This window comes from Bombina bombina, chromosome 2 (genome assembly GCF_027579735.1).
Source record: "Bombina bombina isolate aBomBom1 chromosome 2, aBomBom1.pri, whole genome shotgun sequence".
In the NCBI taxonomy this organism is placed as follows: Eukaryota; Metazoa; Chordata; class Amphibia; order Anura; family Bombinatoridae; genus Bombina; species Bombina bombina.
The window spans coordinates 560,842,184-560,866,434 of record NC_069500.1 but is presented as its reverse complement, the minus strand read 5'-3'; the positions used below and the strand labels follow the sequence as shown (position 1 = coordinate 560,866,434).

The following is a 24,251-nucleotide window of genomic DNA, read 5'->3' as shown; positions in this document are numbered from 1 at the left end:
ACACACAATTTATTTTGTTAAATGGACCGTACATTTTGTAACAATTACAAATAGAAGAACACAGAGGCGCCACCATTGCCCAGTACCACCAAAACAAAGAAATAAATATATAGAAGGCACTATATATACTCACAAATGTCAAGCACCCAGGTGGTGCTAGTGGGGCAGGCTGAAACTTCACAGTAGTTCAGCTCACTGATATACCTCCAAATAGATCCAGTCGGTGTTCCTTGAGAGCCTAAGATCCTATGCCTAGAAAAGAGAGAGGCAAACCAACATGGCCTAGTATTGTTTGAGCCCAGGGAGAATATAGCCCTAATGGGTATACTCACAGGAAACAAAGCACCTCCAGGTGCAATATCAGCAAGCTGGAACCATAAGTCGCCCAGTAGACAAACCACGGCAAGTGATCCTCCGCTTCCAGTAGTATAACGGTGGATAGGAGAGGGGTGTATGAAACCCCACAACAGGTTATTAGGTCAAAAATACCACACCAGCAAGTGTATATAAAAGTAAAAATCTTTAATAACACAGCGACGCGTTTCTCAGCCGCCTATGGGCTGTTTCATCAGGCTATAATAAAACATTAAAAAATACACTTGCTATATACTAAATTAAAAAACTAAAACATTATCTGATTGGACAATCAATTAAAATACAACCAATGTGTGATCTTTCTCAATCAATTACTATGGTAACAATTTGGTTAGTATTCGGGTGAATAGGTGTGGCCAGGTGTGCACCTAATTAGCAAACTGACACTCCACCTAGCTTGCAACCCCTGTTGCTAATTGTTGCCATAGTGACCACCTAACAGTGCAAACACAATATAAGTTTATCTAATGACAGTACATACACATTAAAAGTTTATCTCATACACATAACACATTTACATTTGATTAGCACAAAGGAATAATGACAAGTACTCAGTAGTTCATTTGGTGCCCATCTCCAGAGTTGTACTTATGAGAGGTCAAAGCGCAACCGGAAGGTAGTCCGGAGCTCATATGTGATCTATAAGTGCCTTACCGGCCTGATATTAATAGTATCACCAGCCCCATATGAGAACCTTTGTTGGATTCAATATGTGAAAGCATATTGAATCTATGTATAGGAGTGGTGATCAATGTATAGTGGGCTGTGTGCAAACATAGAGCTGTCATTATGAAATTCTGCGTGTCTTAGCGTAAAAGCCTTCTTAACATGAATACCTTATTGTCATGTTAAGAAGGCTTTTACGCTAAGACACGCAGAATTTCATAATGATCACCACTCCTATACATAGATTCAATATGCTTTCACATATTGAATCCAACAAAGGTTCTCATATGGGGCTGGTGATACTATTAATATCAGGCCGGTAAGGCACTTATAGATCACATATGAGCTCCGGACTACCTTCCGGTTGCGCTTTGACCTCTCATAAGTACAACTCTGGAGATGGGCACCAAATGAACTACTGAGTACTTGTCATTATTCCTTTGTGCTAATCAAATGTAAATGTGTTATGTGTATGAGATAAACTTTTAATGTGTATGTACTGTCATTAGATAAACTTATATTGTGTTTGCACTGTTAGGTGGTCACTATGGCAACAATTAGCAACAGGGGTTGCAAGCTAGGTGGAGTGTCAGTTTGCTAATTAGGTGCACACCTGGCCACACCTATTCACCCGAATACTAACCAAATTGTTACCATAGTAATTGATTGAGAAAGATCACACATTGGTTGTATTTTAATTGATTGTCCAATCAGATAATGTTTTAGTTTTTTAATTTAGTATATAGCAAGTGTATTTTTTAATGTTTTATTATAGCCTGATGAAACAGCCCATAGGCGGCTGAGAAACGCGTCGCTGTGTTATTAAAGATTTTTACTTTTATATACACTTGCTGGTGTGGTATTTTTGACCTAATAACCTGTTGTGGGGTTTCATACACCCCTCTCCTATCCACCGTTATACTACTGGAAGCGGAGGATCACTTGCCGTGGTTTGTCTACTGGGCGACTTATGGTTCCAGCTTGCTGATATTGCACCTGGAGGTGCTTTGTTTCCTGTGAGTATACCCATTAGGGCTATATTCTCCCTGGGCTCAAACAATACTAGGCCATGTTGGTTTGCCTCTCTCTTTTCTAGGCATAGGATCTTAGGCTCTCAAGGAACACCGACTGGATCTATTTGGAGGTATATCAGTGAGCTGAACTACTGTGAAGTTTCAGCCTGCCCCACTAGCACCACCTGGGTGCTTGACGTTTGTGAGTATATATAGTGCCTTCTATATATTTATTTCTTTGTTTTGGTGGTACTGGGCCATGGTGGCGCCTCTGTGTTCTTCTATTTGCAGTATCTAACCATCAGGACGACCATCCTTTGACAGAGTGCTGCCGCCAGATAGTGGGACTTGATTGATGAATGGACATTAACATACCTATACCCACTGTATAGTTCACTGTTCTGTTGTTTTATCCTGTGTTACTGTGTGTATTGTTTTATGTCTAGGTTCTAGACTATTTACCTATCTGATTTTTTGGCAACTGGGAGGCGCACCCTAAAGGGTGTGGTGTGCATTTGTGTATACCACTCCCCACATTATATTTTGTAACAATTAGTTTAAAAATTTAAAGGAACACTAAACCCAAATGTTTTCTTTAATGATTCAGATAGAGCACTGATTTTTAAACCTGTCCTCAGACCTCCCTAACAGGACACATTTTGAGGGTATCTGAACTGGAGCACAGGTGAAATAATCAGCTGATTAATAAAAGGGATTATTTTACCTGCTCTCAACCATGGTAATCCAGAAAACCTGGACTGTTGTGGGGGCATGAGGACAGGTTTGGTTTGAAAACCAGTGAGAGAGCATGCAATTTTAAGAAACTTTCTAATTTACTCCTATTATCAACTTTTATTTGTTCTCTTGCTATCTTTATTTAAAAGGAGAAATGTAAAGCTTAAGAGCCGACCCATTCTTGGTTGAGAACCTAGGTTATGTTTGCTTATTGTTTTACTAAATGTAGCCACCAATAAGCAAGCGCTATCCATGGTTCTGAACCTAAATGGGCTGGCTCTTAAGCTTTAAATTCCTGCTTTTTAAATAAAGATAGCAAGAGAACGAAGAAAATTTGATAGTAGGAGTAAATTAGAAAGTTGCTTAAAATTACATGCTCTATCTGCCTCATTAAAGAAAAAAATTGGGTTTAGTATCCCTTTAATAAAAAAACAACCTTTTCTGTCTGCCTGAATTTGCACGTTCACGTTTGCTTATTACTCCCCCCCCCCCACACAAGTTGCTGATTACCCCTCACTGCATTACACCGCAGAAAGAACAGCCAATCAGAACCAGTGCGCTACAACACTAGGCTTTTGATTCTATCTCTCTGTGAATTATGCAAACCAGAGCCCGGGAGGTTTGAGTGTCCCTTTAAATGAAATATGGCTGAAATGTGATACAAATATAAACATACCCTTTTTTCAGGCTCCACAATAATAGCATGTTTGTCTTCCTCTGACACAAGGAGGCACGTGCTGAATGAGGCCTTCAGTGTGTTGATTACAAGGTCATTGGAGAGAACATCTAACTTTTTCACTTGGTCTCCTGTCACATTGGTGGATCCATCAATTCCATAACTATAATGTGAGAAAAAAAAACTCAGTGTGAAGAACAATTACACATGGAGCTTGTACAGAATGACCAGACGGTGCACGTTGTCCCCTTTTCCTGTAATTGTATTCCAGTTTCTTTATGAATTGGAATTGCATACTTCAGACTTCACAAACCTAGCATAGCTATATTTTACACATTGTTCTCTTACTCTGCCACTAATTAGCTTCAGCAGAGGAGAAAATGAGTGTTTCAAAATGGAAATATAGTTTACAACATGGCAGCGTCCCTTACTGTAGGAAGCAACTAATATGCATATTATTCTCAGGCTAACATTTGTTTTGAATACATCATTTTATCTAGCCTTAATAGTGGTTTATGTCCCTTTAAAGGCTAGATTACGAGTGGAGCGCTATTTATTGTGCGTTAAATTTGCTAGAGGTACATTTTTTTGCACGCATCGGGTAGCACGCATATTACAAGCTGAAAGTGAAACGTTTTCCCACAAGCAAATAGCCAAACTTCCAATATCGTGACTGCGTTAACACATTGCCCTATTGACTTAAATTGAAATTTAAAAAGTGGAAAAAACTAATCACATTTACTCAAATGTGCTGACCTAATGAAATATTAAGATTTTACATTCCAATGTTCTTCACATAGCAGAATGTTCTATTTATTCTTAAATAAATATTTCTATATACAGTACTATGCAAAAGTCTTAGGCCACTGTTAATTTGTTGTTTTAGCAATGGTATATTGACCATATATAATTATTTCTCAGTCTCTTTATTAGAAAACAACCAGAAAATATAACAATATGTTCTATAAGATAAAAGGGGACTTTTACATTTAATGACTGCTTTACTTAGACTGTTAGAGTTTTTATTGCAACGTTAGAAGCATTTAACAAGGTTTATAGGTTCCCTGATTTGTAACAACATTATTTAGCGACTAATGAGGAGTTGGCAGGTCATCCTGTCACTTGGACTAGGGTAGCTAACAAAATGTTTATGGCTACATATTCACACTTCTTCATAATAATGCCCATGCACCTTTTAACATACAGCTCTCCCTGATGTCTAAGCAAATGAGATCATAATGTGACTTGGGTTAATGTGCTTTGGGACGGTAGCTGCAGCATAAAATGGGTATTGACTGGTCTATATATCTATGGAGCATTGTTTATAACACATTTTATTGTCTCTTCCTAGTGTATTTTATATTCCAGAAAGCTCATTACTGCCACCTTGTTACCTGCTTAACATTGTAGTGTACAGTTTGCACATTTATTTACAATTTAATTAAAACTCACTGTAGCTACTGCACTCAGGTTATCAGTTGCACTCTAGAGTTCTAAACATTTAGATAATATGCAGTGCTAAGATCCTGGCAATACTATAAAAGAAAAAACTGTTCATTGTAAATTTGTCCAGCCCTTTGAATAGCACATAAGTCGGGTAGGCATATATGGTAAATATTTATCATGATTCATCCATAGAGGCCTCTGTTAACTCTAAAGTTATGGACTTTATGTGAACTCTAGCTCTATTCTATTTTTTTTCTTCAAATGAAGGTTAATGACTCTGATAAGCCTAATATTGTAAGCAGTTTTTTTGTAAATGACATGTCACTCATGCTAGTCCCGCACACTTTACCTGTTATTTTAACGATAGGCCCACTCAAATAGTCTCCCCTACATAACAAGACCATCAGCTCTAACACCTTCTATGTGAGGAATAACTATTTTTATCATATAATCTTGAGGTACTCTAGGCCTTATATTAAGTGGTCATTTTCCTTATGGGTTTCTGCTTGCACCAGTCACATCCTCATGAATTTTACAATAATACCTATTATATCAGTATATGTGTGAATGCCGCTCTAGAAATTTAGTTTAAGTTACATAGTGCCGATCTTCACACCTATATTTGCTAGCTGGCTTCCTATACATCCACCCCCCATTTACCAAAGTACTCTGACATTCCTTAAAGGGACATTAAACCCAAATTGTTTCTTTCATGATTTAGAATGAGCATGCAATTTTAAACAATATTCTAATTTACTTCTATTATCTAATTTGCTTCATTCTCTTGGTATCCTTTGCTGAATAACATATCTAGATAGGCTCAGTAGTTACTGATTACTGGCTCCACATAGATGCCTCGTGTGATTGGCTCACCCATGTGCATCAATATTTCTTCAATAAAGGATATCTAAAGACTGAAGAAAATTAGATAATAGTAGTAAATTGGAATGTTGTTTAAAATTGTATTCTCTACCTGAATCATGAAAGAAAATCTTTCGGTTTGTGTCCCTTTAATTGTGTTCAAAGACTAATTTTGCGGTTTGTCACTCAAATACCGCTATTGTGATTCTTTTTTGTGTGTAACCTGTGTAAAACTTGTGCGTGGTCCTCTATATATCTTAATACCCTGAGATAACTTATTCTTAGTTTTGTATTTTTCGACTGGGGTAAATATTTCTTTTCCTGATGTTTAAATACTTTTGAGGTTACTTGTTTATTTAAGCACAAGTTTATTTGAAAGCAAAAATGTTGAATATTTGTTTCTTTTTGAACTATAAAACTATTATATTTACATCTCCCTCTGGAATATTTAAGCAAGGCCTTGAATATTTACAGAGGGGTACTTATCTTACAAAAGACTCTTGTGTAACCTATACAAAACATGTGCTTTATATATCTAGTTACCCCTAGATACACTGTTTTGTACCTTACAAATGGGGTAAATATCTTCTTTCCTGATGCTGAAATACGTTTGACGTAATATGTTTGTTTAAACACAAGTTCACTTGAAAGTAAAAAATAATAATATTTACTACACTTACATCTCCCCCTAGAATAATTAAGCAATTAGTTAGGCCCAAGAGAGGCCTTGAATAGTTACTGAGGGGTACTCATATTATAAAAGGGAAAAATGTGAGGTTCTATCTTCAGCGTGCATCTGGTAATAATAATACCTTGAATCAGAGCAATGTTCCCCTTTACAGGTAAATCTTTACTTGGTTTGTCTTTAACTCTGTTTTTTTTTTTTTTATATATATATTACGGTTGTATCAGCGTGGCTTGGTTTATTGTATACTATGACTATCAGTAATCCAGATGTAACCTATTCTCATTTGCTCTGTATACTTTTTTTGAACATCAATAAAAACTATTTAAAAAAAAAGAAAGAAAGAAAGAAATGCTAAAGATCACATAATTTGACAGACATAAAATCATACTTTTGCATCAGCAAGGTCACTCTCAAAGGGAAATCAGCAAACAACTGAATACTCATGATGTGTTATCCAAGCTGTTATAAGACATTTGCAGAATCAGTAGAGGTCAAGGACAAAAAATGACTGGAAGGCCAAGAAAACTTTCAAAATCTGATAAGACTCAGTGTTTCTTCTTTAAAAAGACCGGAAGAAGTCCAGCAACGACCTGGCAGCTTCATCAGGATGCCAAGTTGACCCTTCTACAGTCTGAAAAAGCTTGATCAGGAATGGTCTTTGTGGAAGGGTAGCAGCCAAGAAACCACTTTTTCAGAAGGGAAACAGGGTGAAAAGGCTAAGATATGCTAAAGCTCACAAAGATTGGAGTGAAGATCAGTGGAAAACATTATTATAAAGTGACGAATCCAAGTTTTAATTTTTTGGGTCCAATAGTCGACAATATGTGAGAAGTGAAATAGTGAAATAATATTTGGAGAGAAAAACAGCTGATAAAACATAGAGTCTAGACCTAACTATTATAGAGGCAGATCATCTGGACAGAGAAAGAAATAAAAGACAACCTCAATTTAAAGAACTCTGGGAAGTTCTGAAAGAAGCCTGGTATAATATACCTGAAGTTTACTTCAGGACATTCACCCCAAAGGAATTCAAGATGTGCTTAGTGCCATGTGAGGTCAAACTAAATACTGACTTTTGCTTGAAGAAGCCATTTTGTTCTAAAAATTGGAGGGGGGGTATATTTTGTGTACATATTTCCTGTATTTTCTGTTTGTATCTTAATAAAGAGACCGAAAAATAAATATGGATATTCATTAAAACTTTGCTAAAACAACAAATCTAATGGTGGCCTAAGACTTTTGCACAGTAGTGTATATCTGATGTTATTTTGGTAATATATATATCTATCTATATATTACACACAATATATATATATATATATATATATATATATATATATATATATATATATATATATATATATATATATATATATATATATATATATAAGACTTTTGCACTGTACTATATATCTGATGTTATTTTGGTAAAATATATGTGTGTGTGTATCTATTTAAAAATACTTAGAACATATTCCACTATTTGAAGAACATTGGAATGTAAAATATTTACAGTAAATACATAGTTAAACACTTTCTTAAAAATTAATATAGCATAAATATGATTTTACATGTTTTCAGCTACTTGACTGCAAAGGGCACAAATGTGCGCACACACTATATATATATATATATATATATATATATATATATATATGTGTGTGTCTAAAAATGTATACATATATATATATATATACACATATAAATGCATATGTACACACACATATATATATATATATACACACACACACATATTTAGACATGTGTATGTATGTATGTATCTTTATGTAAAATTACTAAAATCTTTGGCACTTTTATAACTTTTTGATGCAATATGTTTTTTTTTAAAAAAAAATTTTTATTAGAAGTGCAACTGTATTTTTAAAATGTATTTTCCATGTGCAACTTTTTTGACTCGCGTAACAGTTAACCAGAGCTCTGAAGTCACGTAATCCTGACGCGCTTTAAAACTCAATTGCACTTAAGTAAACGGGTTTACTTTCAACTTGTAAAATGCACAAAACTTCCGATATAAGCTGCAGGCAAATAAAGGAACAACATGAATTATTTTATACTTCATGACTGAAAGTCCCCTTTATTTGTAGTACTGGTAAATCATGTTGTTTTACATCGCTAGGATTTACCATCACTTTAATTATTTAGTCTTGTAATCTAGCCTGTGTTCCACAAATTCCATGAAATAAAACAGATAGCCTATGATTGGTTAGAGAGTGACAACACCCCTTTCCACGCCTCTGCATGTTATGTCTGATCATGTGGTTTGAATACAGCTCAGTAAAAAGTCTCATCTGTGCATACAGTTATGCTGAACAGATGGGGGTCAAAGGTGAGAAGTAGATGGAAAAAATATATCTTTTTCTAATCTTGGGGAATGAAAAAAAGGGTGAGAAATAGAGAATGTTTTATCAGTTAATGGGAAGTGAGAAAACAATAATTTTCTTCTGGTCTCTATACTTGAATATGTTATTTTTTTATTTGCACAGCATCTCAAAATAATTCTAACCTCTGGAGTTACAAGTTTTTCATAAATATTTTTGGAGTTTACATAATTGTATAAAAGATACTGAAGAATTTCCCTTTTGAGAGAACTGGAAACTGCTGACAAGCCAGGTTAGATATGCTGGTTGGTGTCATTGTAATCATCAGAGATAATTTAACAATTCTCAGTGCCCCACCTCCAAGAGTTTGTGTGAATATAACAAACAGCACCCCTTCCTGTTTTGTGCCTGAACAGGATCCTGCACTGAGGCAAGTTCCTTCACAGCGCTGTACAAACCATTCAGAGGTTTCTGGCAGCTGTGATAGCTACTAATGAGTTGTGCACACAGCTTTTCCAAGTAACATCTAAACTTTTGCACAACTGCTTTTAGACGCTGCACACTTTAAGATCTACTATACAAGTTCAATTCCAGCTGCCAGCATGCGCAATGACTTCTGCTAAAGGGACATTTAAACCCAATATGTAATCGCTAATAACATTTTAGAGAGAATAGCACAGCTTTGAATTATACAGGCATTATTTAGTTTGTCATTAAAGCGACACTAAAGTCAAAGTTAAACTTTCATGATTCAGATAGATTATTCTATTTTAAATTACTTTCCAATTAACTTCCATTATCAAATTGTGCAGTCTTTTTATATGCACACTTTCTAAGGCACCAGCACCTATTGAGCAAATGCACTGTATATATACATATGTGCATTTTGTGATTGGCTGATGGCTGTCACATGATGCAGTGGGACGGAAAATGGAACTAACTTTTAAATTTGTCAGAACTTTCAAATTTGTCAGAAAAAAAAAATCTAGTACTCATTTGAAATTCAGACAAAATGCTTTTGCTGGGTATTTGTATTATGCATTTGATGATTATTTTGAGAAGATGAACTGATGCTAAATATAAAACCATGAAGTGTTTGTTTATAATGAAATTGCAATTGCTGGGTATTTCTGCAAGCAGAAGTTATTTTCAAAAAGTGTCTTAGGGCTCAATTAATAATTTGACGGGCAGACAATGTACCCAGCTAGGGAACATGTCCATCCATAGTAACAGTGAGTGGGTAGTAGACATGCACTGTGCAGCTCAGCCCTCTACTCTTGAGCAAGCACTCGCATGAGAGAAGGGTTTGGGATGATTTATCTCCAAGTTAGGAACTCGTAGTCAGTAGGCTCACATGAGTGCGCATGCACCCCAAGGGGTGTAGAGTTGTCTCTGTAGCTTGATCAATTAAGCCCTTAATTGGATGAAAAAAAACAAGCTGTGATTTGTGTGACTATCTTTAGATAGAGAAAACACTTAAACTGATGTTTAAATGCAATGAGTGCAGATGATTAAAAATGGCTTTAGCACAGCTATGAGAAATGGCTTAGCAATAAAAGGCTTAAATAACTTACACTAAAACTTAAATTGTGTTTGTGTGAGTTTATCTGAAGGGCACCATTACTGAGACATGCACAAATGCACATCCACAGAAACCTTTTAGCCTGGGGATAAACAGCCCCTTTTGACCTATAAACTAAGTGGCCTAGACTTTGCTTCATGAGTGACATCATGGGGGAAGCCTCCAATGGCAAACAGAATCATCTAACAAGAAAAGAACAAGGAACGAACCCTAGATGTCATTATCTACAAATCCTGCTCATGTATGTGCTTGCAACTCAATCTAGTCAATGTACTAAAAAGAGTTCAATGGATTGAGCTGCAATTAAATTAAAACTAATCTAACAATATTAAAGGAACATGAAACCTCAAATTTTTCTTTCACAATTCATATAGTGCAGGGTTCTTTAAAGGGACAGTCAACACTAGAATTTTTGTTGCTTAAAAAGATAAATAATCCCTTTATTACCTATTCCCCAGTTTTAAAGTGAAGGTAAAGTTTGCCGGTTTTCTCACCTTTACTATATTACTGACATGCTATATAGTGTGATCTCTATTTTTTTTAAATTATTTTAATATGTATTATTGTATTTATAACTAATGTTTTTTACCTACTTTGCTGGTCTTTGCTCCTCCCTCCATGAATTTCCGGATTTTACAGTCTATTACGTACAGAGCGGTCCCACCCGCTCTATACGTACTTCAAAAGCGCGTCCTTGCTTGCCGGACAAAGTGCGCATGCGCACACCTCGGTTTATCTTCTATTTGCGCCTGCGTGAGTGAAATTCAATATTTTGTGGTCTCTATCGTAATTGCGCATGCGCTAAACTGGAGCGAGCCCGGGTAGCAAGTTAAAGGTAATAATGCAAACGCATGCGCAGAACGTCCAAATATGTTGTGAAGTCTATAGGAAACACATGAACTAATGCCCTCTAGTGGTGAAACTGTCAAAATGCTTTCAGATTAGAGGCGGCCTTCAAGGTCTAAAAAATTAGCATATAAACCACCTAGGTTTAGCTTTCAACTAAGAATACCAAGAGAACAATGCAACATTGGTGATAAAAGTAAATTGTAAAGTTGTTTAAAATTACATGCCCTATATGAATCATGAATATTTTTTTGGACTTGACTGTCCTTAAACTTTTTTTTTTTTTACCAAGACCCAGTGCCGTGATACCACATACCTTTGTGACACTATTTTTATGCTTGGTCTGAAAATTTCTGAAGTAATATACAAAATAGCTGCAATTTTTGGCAAATTGACTAAAATGTATGCAAACTTTATTCCTGATAGTAGTCTAACACATTCTCATATAACACACACACCACACACTCTCTCATACAACACGCACATACTGTGATACAATACACACCACACACTCTCTCATACAACACGCACATACACAAACTGTCATACAACACACACACCAGACACTCTCTCATACAACACGCACATACACAAACTGTCATACAACACACACACACCACACACTCTCTCATACAACACGCACATACACAAACTGTCATAAAACACACACACCACACACTCTCTCATACAACACGCACATACAAATACTGTCATACAACACACACACCACACTCTCTCATACAACACGCACATACACAAACTGTCATACAACACACACACACACTCTCATACAACACACACATACACCCACTCTTGTACAACACACACTCTCATACAAGCATATACACCCACTCTTGTACAACACGCACACTCTCATACAAGCATATACACCCACTCTTGTACAACACGCACACTCTCATACAACACACACATACACCCACTCTTGTACAACACGCACACTAATACAACACACACTCTCATACAACACACACATACACCCACTCTTGTACAACACGCACACTCTCATACAACACACACAACAAACACACACACTCTCATACAACACACACACACTTATACTACACACATACACACACACTCATACTACACACACATACCACACACACACTCTCATACAACACACGCACACTAATACTACACACATACACACACTCATACTACACACATATATAACACACATACACACTTATACTACACACATATACACACACAACAACACACACATACTACACACATATACCACACACACACACACACAACAACAAACACACACCACACACACTCTCATCCCTACCTGTAGTTTGAAGAACCCTGATAAAGAGCATACAATTTTAAACACCTTTCCATTTTGCTCTTATTATCAAGCGTGCTTCATTCACTTGGTATCCGTACAATGCACTGCTGGAGGGTTATCTGAACAAATCAGGTGACCAAATAGCAGGTGCCCTATATGGGCTGCCACCAATCAGCAGCTAGCTCACAGTAGTGCATCACTGCTCCTGCTGAGCCTACATTTATGCTTTTTAACAAAGGATATCGAGAAGAAAGCAAATTAGATAATAGAAGCAAATTGGAAAGTTGTTTAAAATTGCATGATTTGTCTGAATTGTGAAAGTTTAATTTTACTGCGGATAAGGACAGTCCAAACAACTTTATTGATGGAAAGGGAAACACCTACACAAACAAGTAAAAGTAGTATTAAAGTGATGGTAAATCCTAGCGTTTCTGAAACGCTAGGATTACCACTGGAACAAACAAGGGGTACTTTCAGTCATGAAGTATAAAATACTTCATGCTGAAAGCTCCTTCATTTATTTGCAGCGTTCGCCGCACTGAGCAGCTAAGGTAGCCCATGGCAGAGAGCTATTTAGCTGAAATGTGACATTTCCACCTCTTAGCCAATAGTCGTGTGGGAAATCTGGCTTGGCGCCGACTCGCGCCGGATTTCCCGCACGGCTATTGGCTAAGAAGTGGAAACATCCCTTCTCAACCAAATAGCGTTCTGCCGTGGGTTGCCTTAGCAGCTCAGTGCGGCGAACGATGCAAACAAAGAAACTTTCAGCATGAAGTATTTTATACTTCATGACTGAAAGTCCCCTTTTTGTGTTCTAATGGTAAATCCTAGCGTTTCACAAACACTAGGATTTACCATCCCTTTAATAATTAAGGGGCATTAGTTAAAAAAAAAATTAAAACACATTTTAAAATACCCACTGTACATCATGACCCTTTGGTTATAATCTTATGAATTTGGTTACTTTATGTGTCATTTGTGATAATGATTGTAAGACATACAGCATACAATTGGTACTGCCAGTAGCCCCTGTTATATGGTACTATACAGGGATCAGCAATAAGAAAATAATATAAGTATAGTAGTAAATAGAATATATTTAGTAGGCAGATATAATTAAGTGGTCAATTAATTCCAAATACAATTAACATCTTCTTGGAAAGCAAACTATACTTCATGCATACAGCTTAGTATATCATTACCATAGAATACCATACAGTGCACGTGTAATCCAGCACTGCAAATAACCCTTCACCTAAATACACTGCATAAATGCCACCATTATGTTCCAAACAATGTAACATTGAGCAGGCAATAAAATAGCCATGGGTTGCTTTGACATTAGCTAGCGTAGCCTCATGTTATGTTATCAGTGCATGCTCACTGGAACCTCATATTATCATTGATTTAACACCTGTGTGGCACTGCCATAGCTCGGACCATTGTTTCATTTTATAAAAGAGCGTGGCATAATTTGGTATTGGGTGTTGTGTTGAATGGCATCTCGTGTGTATCTGTGTTTGCAAGTATAAGTGGCACTGCAAGTATGTTCCCAGAAGGGATGTGCCACCTGAGGGTAGGTGAGTGCTGTAGGTACTCACAGGTTGGCAAGTCCAGCCTTGCGCACGGCAGAAGAGATGGCTTTCACAGCGGTACACAGGGAGTTGAGGAGTTGGGTCATCTCACCGGTACCTTTAGCTTTCCTGCCCTCTTCCATCACGAAGCGGGTCAGGGTGATGACATTGGTTTCAAATGGGGCCCTGTCCGACATGATCCGTATCTGTGTGTAGGTACAGTAATGAGAAACGGGAAGCTGTGAGTGTGGTTGCAGGATGGCCAGGTCAGCTCACCCTGCACTGGCAACCCTTATAAATAGGACACACCCCAGCCCGGAACTGCCAGCCAGAGAGGGGACGGCATGTGGGTGTGTGCAGGCTGCTCAAATCTCCACTCACTCATAGCAAAACTTTGTTTTACTGTTGTTGTTTTCACTTGTACAGTGCAGCAGGGGAGGGGAGCTTTCTTCCTTGTCTTTCTGCACATAGGGCAAAGTCCTAACTTGAGGTTCAATAACATTTAAAGGGACAGGTAGCAAGAAGTAGTATTCTGTATATAGTCAGTGCTGTGTTTAGTGTACACACAAGGAGTATTGTATGTATATTAAAATATAGGAATCTGGACTATTTAAAGCTACATTTATCAGTATTTTGTGATGTTCCTTTGTCTCTTGGTCTCCTATATTGAAGCTTAGCTACTTACCGTGAGAGGCAGGCCCAGATAAATGCAAGTTTTTATATCTATAAAACTGCTGCTGCCATAAAGTACTCACACGTGATAGCCTACCTCAATATACTGTCATGTAAAGTAACTAAGTCTTAATAGAGGATGTGACACGTAGTACATTTGGTAATAGAAGTAAACTGGAAGTTTTTCAAAATGATAAACTTTGTATGAATGACAAATGTTTCATACTTGAGTTCCATGTTCCTAAGCATAAAAAACGTTCTCAACATGTTTGTTTTTTTTTCACCTGGTTATGTTTGTACAGCAAATAATTAAAAGGTTTAGTATAGGTTGGGATACAACAGGGAAAATAAGCTATTTTAAATGACAAAATAAAGCTAAATAAGTTATTTGTAATTAATTTAATATATACCAATAGGTAATTGGGAACAAAAAGAAAACATTTTGCAGTACACCGTCCCTTTAAACATGTATGTCCCTTGAAAATTACGTAGTTGTAAAATATTTTAATATAAAACATTCTTTATGGTATGAACTATGTGGTTATTATTGATGACAACTTCATAAAATGCAACTAAAGCCCACATTTATGAACATACAGACAGAACATGTTCACAAGCAGCGAATCTATTTAGCTATGCAACAATCCCACCTGGCTTCTTGTTCTCGCATATGAGTATGGATGGCGATCATCACAGAAGGATCAGTCCTCTGAGATGACAGATAAGTTAAAGGGCCATAAACCCCAAAAAAATATTTCACTATTCAAATAGAGAATACAATTTTAAACAACATTCCAATTTACTTCTATTATCTAATTTGGTGCAATCTTTAGATATCCTGTTGTTAAAGAAATAGCAATGTACATTGGTGAGCCAATCACATGAGGCATCTATGTGCAGCCACCAATCAGAAGCAACTGAGCCTATCTAGATATGCTTTTCAGGAAAGAATATCAAGAGAATAAAGCAAATCAGATAATAGAAGTAATTAGAAAGTTGTTTAAAATGGTATTCTCAATCCGATTCACGAAAGAAAAAAATTGGGTTTAATGTCCCTTTAAGAATAAGTGGTCTTATGACTATTAACGTGTGGTTGCAGGGTCACATGAGCGAGTCAGCACAGCAAGAGCTACAAAGCTGCATCCATGACTTCGTACATGGAGTCACTTAAAATGAAAATGTCATTGGCTGCTTTTGTGTAATACATCTGTTCTGCACATTGGCCAGTCTTTCTATCACAGACTGATTTGTTTTTGTTTACTTTTTGAAGCAGTGTGTGCTTTGTGATAAAAAGAACATTTATTCACTGCAGAGAAAAAAAACCTTGCTCAGCAAGTTAAAAAAACAAGTTGTGCCTGTAATAAGACACCTTTATTAGACACATTACTGATTGTGTGGTAATTTAAAGGATCAGTCTACTTGAAAATTGTTATTGTTTAAAAAGATAAATAATCCCTTTCTTACCCATTTCCAAGTTTTGCATAACCAACCCTGTTATATTAAAGGGACAGTATAATCCAAAACAAACCTTCATGATTCAGATACAGAATGTCATTTTAAACAATTTTCCAATTTACTTTTATAATCAATTTTGCTTTGTTCTCTTGGTATTCTTAGTTGAAAGCTAAACCTAGGAGGTTCATATGCAAATTTCTAAACACTTGAAGGCCGCCTAGTCTCTCAGGGCATTTTGACAGTTTTTCACCACTAGAGGGTGTTAGTTCATGTGTGTCATATAGATAACACTGTGCTCACGCACGTGGAGTTCCAGTGAGCCAGCTCTGATTGGCTAAAATGGATGTCTGTCAAAATAACTGAAATAAGGGGGCAGTTTGCAGAGGCTTAGATACAAGGTAATCACAGAGGTAAAAAGTGTAGTTATATAACTGTGTTGGTTATGCAGAGCTAGGGAATGGGTAATAAAGGGATTATCTATCTTTTTAAACAATAAAATTTCTGGTGTAGACTGTCCTTTTAATATACTTTTTACCTCTGTTATTACCTGTATCTAAGCCCCTGCAGACTGCCCTTACCTCTGTGCTGTTTACAAACGCATTTTAGCCAATCAGTGCTGGTTCTTGTATAACCATTATCATTCTCAACAGGAGTGAGCACAATGTTATCTATATGGCACACATGAACTAGGGCTGTCTGGCTTTTGTGCAAGATTTCAAAAGCTAAAAAACACTGAGACAAGGGTGGCCTGCAGGGGTGTAGAAACAGCCAAATGTAGACATCATAAAGTATATTGATATACCAATGTTGGTTATACAAAGCTGGGGAATGGGTAGCAAAGGCATTATCTACATTTTTTTATACAATAAAAAAAAAAAAACCAAGTAGACTGTCCCTTTAACAAACACATTACTGAGATCTGTAAAAATAAATCTTTATAATTAAAATATTATATACATTTATGAAATATATACAGTATCTTACAAAAGTGAGTACACCCCTCACATTTTTTTTAATATTTTATTCTATCTTTTTATGTGACAACACTGAAGAAATGACACTTTGCCACAATGTAAAGTAGTGAGTGTACAGCCTGTATAACAGTGTAAATTTGTTGTCCCCTCAAAATAACTCAACACACAGCCATTAATGTCTAAACCGTTGAAAAGATATAATAAAATATTTACAAAAATGTGAGGGGTGTACTTACTTTTGTGAGATACTATATATATATATATATATATATATATATATATATATAATCTTTTTTTTTGCTTGGTTCTTGGTTTCTTTTTTTCGTCCTTTCTTTCCTTTTTTTCCTTTCTGAGCTGTATAATCCACAGGCCATTAAATATGACTTTTCCTTTTTTTATTTTTTATAAAAGTTATTATACAAACTAAGCTTTATAGTTTAATGATCATCAAGAGAATAAGTGTAAAACATACAAATATATTCACTTTATTGTCCTGCTAATGGGGAAATGTGTGAGTGTGTAAATGTTTCCCTTGTGATTCACATTTGTGTTGAAACCTGTGGGGAAAACAACACCCTTTTCTCAAAAGAGTAATGGTAATTAAATACGTATATTACATATACAGCATATATTCACTCATGTGTATTGTTTATTAGTAGATATAACTTTGTTATATATTTATTTTCCCAGTAGAAACAAGCATTTTTAAAAGGATATGAAACACAATTTTTTTCTTTCATGATTCAGATAGAGCATGAAATGTTAAGCAAGTTTCTAATTTACTCCTATTGTCAATTTTTCTTCATTGACATGGTATCTTTATTTGAAAAAGCAGGAATGTAAGCTTAGGTGCCGGCCCGTTTTTGGTTCAGAACCTGGGTAGTGCATATAGAGACCTGAAATTGGGTTTCATATCCATATTCCATTTACTTGTTAAAACAGAGGAAAGCATTAGCTATGTAATGCTGTTACATTTTACTCATAAAAATCGTTCAAATAAATCACTTAATATCTTTTATCCAATATGAAACAGTGAGTTTATTAATTGAGCTTCTTATTCTATTTATGCAGCCTATATTTTTATGTTGTAATTTAATTTCCAGCCTATATTATTATGTTGTTATTTCATTGATATATTTACTTCACTATGACTAATGATACAAATGGGATAACTGCATCACAATCTCTTTCATTCCCTTTGCCTCTAAACTTTTATGCTCTCTTCTTGACTCTTTGTATTCTGACTTTTGACCTCAAAACCCTATTGACATATAACCAGCTTAGAGACAAGTCTAGAGGCCACTTCTCCCTCTATCTTCTCCCTGTATCCTTTAATACTGTTGACCTTCTTTTGATACTGTTGACCATCCTCTTCTGCTCAATCCATACAATCCAGGGCATTTTTTGGCACAGCGTTTAAAGGGAGCCACTCCAAATATTCAAATGGAACTACTTTTGTCCCATTACTCCTGACTACATTTCCCAAAAAATGTTCAGTGTGCAAGAGAGAAACTAAGCACCAATCATATCAAAGTAGTCGCTGCACTCAAAAATAGGGAGGGCAGCTTAAATAAAATGTTACTTTACATGGAGACAACCCATTGATTAAATAATGAAACAGCTTAGACATCCCATGATTAAGCATCTGATCTGACAGAGAAACATGTCAAAATGCTTGAAGCAGCCTACTTTATTTAAGCTGACGCTGTCTATTTGTAACACAGATCTCTCTTGGCTTTATTCCTAGGTCTCTAATGGCACCTCCAGAATTCCCTCTCTAGCATATGCTTTTTCCCTTTGCCACTTTCTTTTGAGCTGCCTCAACATTTATTTGTAGCTAATTTCTTTTTTCAGTCTACTCATCATCTCTAGGTTCTTAAATCAAGTCATGTGGTTTTTAGTATCATCCCTGTGCTGATGACATCCAAATCTACCTCTGTGCCCTATACATATCCTCTTCCTTGCTCACTCTTGTTACCAGTTGTCTATAAAGTATCCCATTAAAACTCAACATTTTAAAAACTGTGTTCCTTTTATTTTCTATATCTTCCAATCCTCCCACTCTATCTATCTCTATCATCACAACAACTCAGGCCCAATGCTTTGGGTTACATTCAGAACTTTGTTTTGCTGTTCATAATAATTCCTGTTCTTTCCACCTTAGAATACCTCATTCATTTTTACTTCCTCACACAATCATTCACCCTTGACCATTACTACTTTATCCTCTCTGGCTTTCCATTGGAGAATTAATTGAAAAAGAGATTAATACTCTAGACATTCCAAGAGAAACTTTGCTTAAACCCCACAAAAAAACAAGACTCAAAGAGAAGAAAAATGAGAGGCTAGTTTTTGTCTCTATGTATAATGAATTGAGTTTTCAAATTCAAAAGATTATTCGTAGACATTGGTATATATTAAAGAACTGTAATCCCAATATATTGGAGTTTTAGAATTTTCCCATGCCCGCCTACAAAAGAGGGATCATTTTGAGAGATACTTAAAGCTGACATTGGCTCAGCCAAGCAGAATAGGCAGATCTATATATCTGAAAAGAATGTGGGCTGTTATCCCTACTTAGGTTGCTCAAATTGTAACAGTATGATAAAAAGACCAGTTTTTGTACATCCTCAGACAGGTCATACATTTTGTATAAAATATTTTTTTACATGTAATACCGATTATGCTATTTATCTGCTTAAATGCCCATGTGGGCTTATTTACATTGGAGAGATGACCCGTAGGGTGAGGGATAGGATAACCGAGTACAAATCTAGTATTAGAAGAAACAAATTAAAATCCCCAGTAGCTACACATTTTATGCAAGCAAAACATGGAGTCAGCCAACTAAGGTTCCAGATAATAGAACATGTTTCTCCTTTTAGACGAAGGGGGGGGGGGTGATAGAGAGCAATATCTTAAACAGAGAGAATCCTTTTGGATTTTCCATTTACATTCTCTAATACCAGTGGGAATGAATAAGGATTATGACCTGTCAGTATTTTTATAAATTAGTAATTTTATAAATTGGTCTTGATATTTGATATGTGATGATTTCTCCAATATCTGTGTGTTAGTTTTGATAATGTAATATGTAATCAGTGAGCACTCACTATATTGAAAAATGTACACAAATTTCTACAGGTGCTAGATGTGATTTATAATTTTATTCAGGTGGGGGTGTTCACTGAAGGTTTATAAGGTGGAGAGGAAATGATGTATGTATAGCATGAATAAGGACATGTAGTCTGAAACGTTGCTGTTGTGTTGCTTGCTGATGCTGCAATAAATTGATAATTATTTACTGGATTGGAGTGCTGCTGTTCTTTTGATATTTTTAGATGTTACTTCAGGGTTTGTGCAGTAGCCTTGTGCACCCTACTATACAGTGTGGGCTGGACTATCTTCTTGATCTTTGAATTTCCAAGCTAATGCCCATTCCCACTGCAACCCGCAACAATTGTTTGTGCCAGTCTCTGACAGACTGCTCCACATGTATTAAATCTCTCTGCCAGACCCTCCACTACCTTCCCTTCATTTGAAAAAATAAATTAAAAAAAACTTGACTCTAGCCTCAACAGTACTCCACCATTCTATATGCCTGCAAGTACCCCACAGGTTATTTAAAAAAAAATATATATATAAATACTATTGAAAACTTAAAACTCTTTTATATCATCTGAGTAATTTATGTGAGTTTAGATTAACTATTCACTTGTTATATATATCTAACATATAATGACAAACAATGTTTTGTATTTTTTGTGCTCTTGATTGTACATTTGTGAGGATATACATACATTTTTACATTTTTTCAGTGCACTAGCAGTCTAGTGCGATAAACATGATATGGCTTTATTGTGGTCATATATTTATATATTTTTGTATACATTATTGTGCAGATTTATATCATAGTTTAATACAACACTTGTGAATGTATGCAGCCAATATACAAGCATGTATTGTGACTTTAATTTCCTGAGTTTAATTGCCTTCTGCCATTCATCTCGAATTAGTCTATAGTCATTTGAAGTTGACATAATGTTGTTAAATTATATTTTGATGTTTTTTTATTTCATGTATACAATCATTCATGCTCTTTCAAATAACATTGTGTTGATTCAGTTTATAATTGGTTAATAGGGGTGAGCTAAACACCAACCAATGACCGATATTGAACAATCCTTTTTAAATGGCACTCACCTGTGCCTTTCCAGGTTTATGAGTATGGCTAACGCCGAAACACGTAAAACCATTTGCATCTTTGTGTGCCACATGTTGCTATTTTAATTAGTAACCAATAAAGCCGTTTTTATTCATTTTGGATATTGGGTATTTCTCTCTTTTTGGCTATTGGGTATTTCTATATATACACACACACACACACGGCCATCCACAGAAAGTTTTCTAGGGGGGGCAAAAAACACCATAAAAATATCAGTGGCGGCGTGTCCAAGTAGCGGCTCTGAGCAGTCGCATGTTTCTGGAGCTCTGGGTGAGGAGATAATAATCCGCCGATTATAGCTCAATTTTCACAGCACTTATCAATATAACGAGTGACCCTGCACTCAATCTTCACTACTTTGCTGTGTTTATGACCCCTGAGCCGAAACTGGGCAATAGAGGCCTGCAGCGGCGGCAAAACTCGCAGGCAGCGTTCCCCCCCGGGTAACCGGGGTGAACTACCAGAGCCGACTGAAGATTATACTGAAAGTGACTCCTCAGATCTTCTATAGACTTCAAGACCGCTTAGAGAAAACAAATTCTCACTACACACCACATCATAAGAGCAGTATGTCGCATAAGAATACCACCTCGTGGTCCAATTCTCTTCTTGATAAGATGGAGGCTAGATATATGAAACTGGAGGTTATGATACAGACTTTAATTGATAAAGCTCCATCACAAAGTGATCTGCAGCTCCTTATTAATAAAGTAACAGAGCCTGGGCAGGCAGAGCCGACAGATCAACAGCACGTTGTATACAAAGCTAATACAGAGCCGTGGCGAGATGTCAGCGATCAGCTCAATGCTCCCAGGTGCGGAACAGACCTACAATTACAAAATAAGAATGTAATTATTCCAGCTAAGTCACAGCCTAAACACAGATACGCGGTTAAAGAGCCGGAGCTATGGGAAAAGGACAGAGACGCACTTCAGCACAGGTCACTAAGTTTTTCACGGAGTCAATATCCCACCTCTCACCCTAAAAGGGAGTACATTCAACGAAGTGACCGACAAGACAACGTTAACTCCACTACACAGCTAGCTTGTAATGACGAGTGGGGCTCTGACCTCCTAGAGCATCAGATGAAAGGCAACACAGAATCTACGGGTTCCCTCCTGCTGATCGGAGAGAACCCTGTTATGGGGAGGCCCTGTTGGGGACACGAGGGGGACCCCCGGTGGGGTGCAACCCCAGAGAAACCACATCCTTTGCCTCAATTCTTCATACCGGATGGCGCCCCGGATTATATACCATGGAGGGGAGCCCCATCTGCACTGCTCGGTTGTGGACGGGACCTGGTCATCACAGCATCACATGGTGGCTATGCCGTTGCCAGACATCTTAAGCAAATGAAGGCTTTTGCCCGGGATCTGTCGGTTGCTGCCCGTAAGGGCGCTGAAGCGGCCCAGACCCGGCTATTAAACTTTGAGAGAGGTAGATACACCCATAAGTAATAACCTAGCACTAATAGGCAATGTCTTATGAAACTTGTAAAGTTTATAACAGTTCAGTTTGTTTTCAATAATTATGTGTTCCGTTAATGTTTAATTATTTATTTTTATGTGGAGCTGGTGTGCATGCATTAAGTAAGAGAGTATTTATATATCACTTCGCATTAGCGTCTTGCACTACATGACATTATGCGCTATCACTGTAGAATACAGAAGCCATACCATTATACTACGACACCACAATCATACCCCTGATAATTAGAAGGCGCTGTAGTGCTGATGAATCCCTTATATATTATAGACAAAAAGGTATCAAATAAACAGAGCTAAGTTATACTGGCCCCCGTCTGCGGCCTACGGCCGGGGCTGCGACTGAGAGGTCAGTTACTATATACAGATACAGAAGGGAAAACGAAGTATATCGTAAGCGCATTTTTAGTCTTGTTTAATATAGCCCCAAATGCAGCACATGCCTTATTTGTAGGGCACATGTATAGCCATATAGTACACTAATAAATGAGAACATTGCCGGGATCACATCTGCTGGCCTTTGGTTGCTTGAATAACAGCCCTGTGTGTTGGTCCGCTCCATCTGTACATTACTGAGTGAGTCATGTTAAGTAATAGATATATGTTTTGGTTTTGGATTAAGGCACCTAAATGACCTAGAGATAGGCATTGATATGTTTCATTATCGTATTTCAGATATATATCATCTTTTTTTTTTATTTTCACCTGTTATATGTTCAAACTAAACCCCTGGACTTTTATTGACATTTCGGACAAGGTCCAAGAGCGGCCTATATCACAGTTTTTAGGGGTTGAAAAATGAGGACTATCAATATTTTTTTTTGTGCATCAAATGTCTGCTGTTTTATTTTCTGCTCCATGATATGTACACACGTATTTTTCCTCAATAAAAAACTAATTGAAAAAAAAATAAAAAAAAAAATATCAGTGGCAACATGTGAAGTCTGTTGTAAGCTTGAGCTGCACATAATTTTAAACATGGCAACTAATTGGCGTCAAAAGACTGATTAAAGTGACTGCTTATGCTTAGATTATAAGACAGGGCTTGACAAATATGATTTGAAAATATCCAGCTCAAAAATAAAGTTTTGGGGCAGCAATATTTTATTTACAACACACACACATCACATAGAAAGTTTGTCACTCTCTTGCAAGCACACAGCTAGATTAAAAGCAAAATGGTAGAGTTAGTTACAACCAAATGGCAATAGCCAGGACTACATCAGAGTCTCTTCCTCCCTGGGTCCCTGACATACAGCCACAAAATGCAGCATTCAAACAAACAGGGTGACGGAGACCTTTGTAATTTACCTAGAGACGTACAT

At 36.6% G+C, this 24,251-nt stretch overlaps 1 protein-coding gene across 1 annotated transcript in view; it reads right to left on the bottom strand.

The window, feature by feature from the left end:
* Window positions 1–14,411, bottom strand: part of LOC128649262 (fructose-1,6-bisphosphatase 1-like) — a 33,525-nt gene extending 19,114 nt beyond the window's left edge. Inside the window, exons 1-2 of the mRNA XM_053702425.1 lie at window positions 14,144–14,411; window positions 3,466–3,628 (exon numbers count right to left, since the gene is read on the bottom strand). Coding sequence (XP_053558400.1) covers window positions 3,466–3,628; window positions 14,144–14,313 — 333 coding nt within the window. The 5' untranslated portion in view covers window positions 14,314–14,411. The remainder of the gene's footprint in view (window positions 1–3,465; window positions 3,629–14,143) is intronic.
* Between the last annotated feature and the right edge of the window lie 9,840 nt (window positions 14,412–24,251).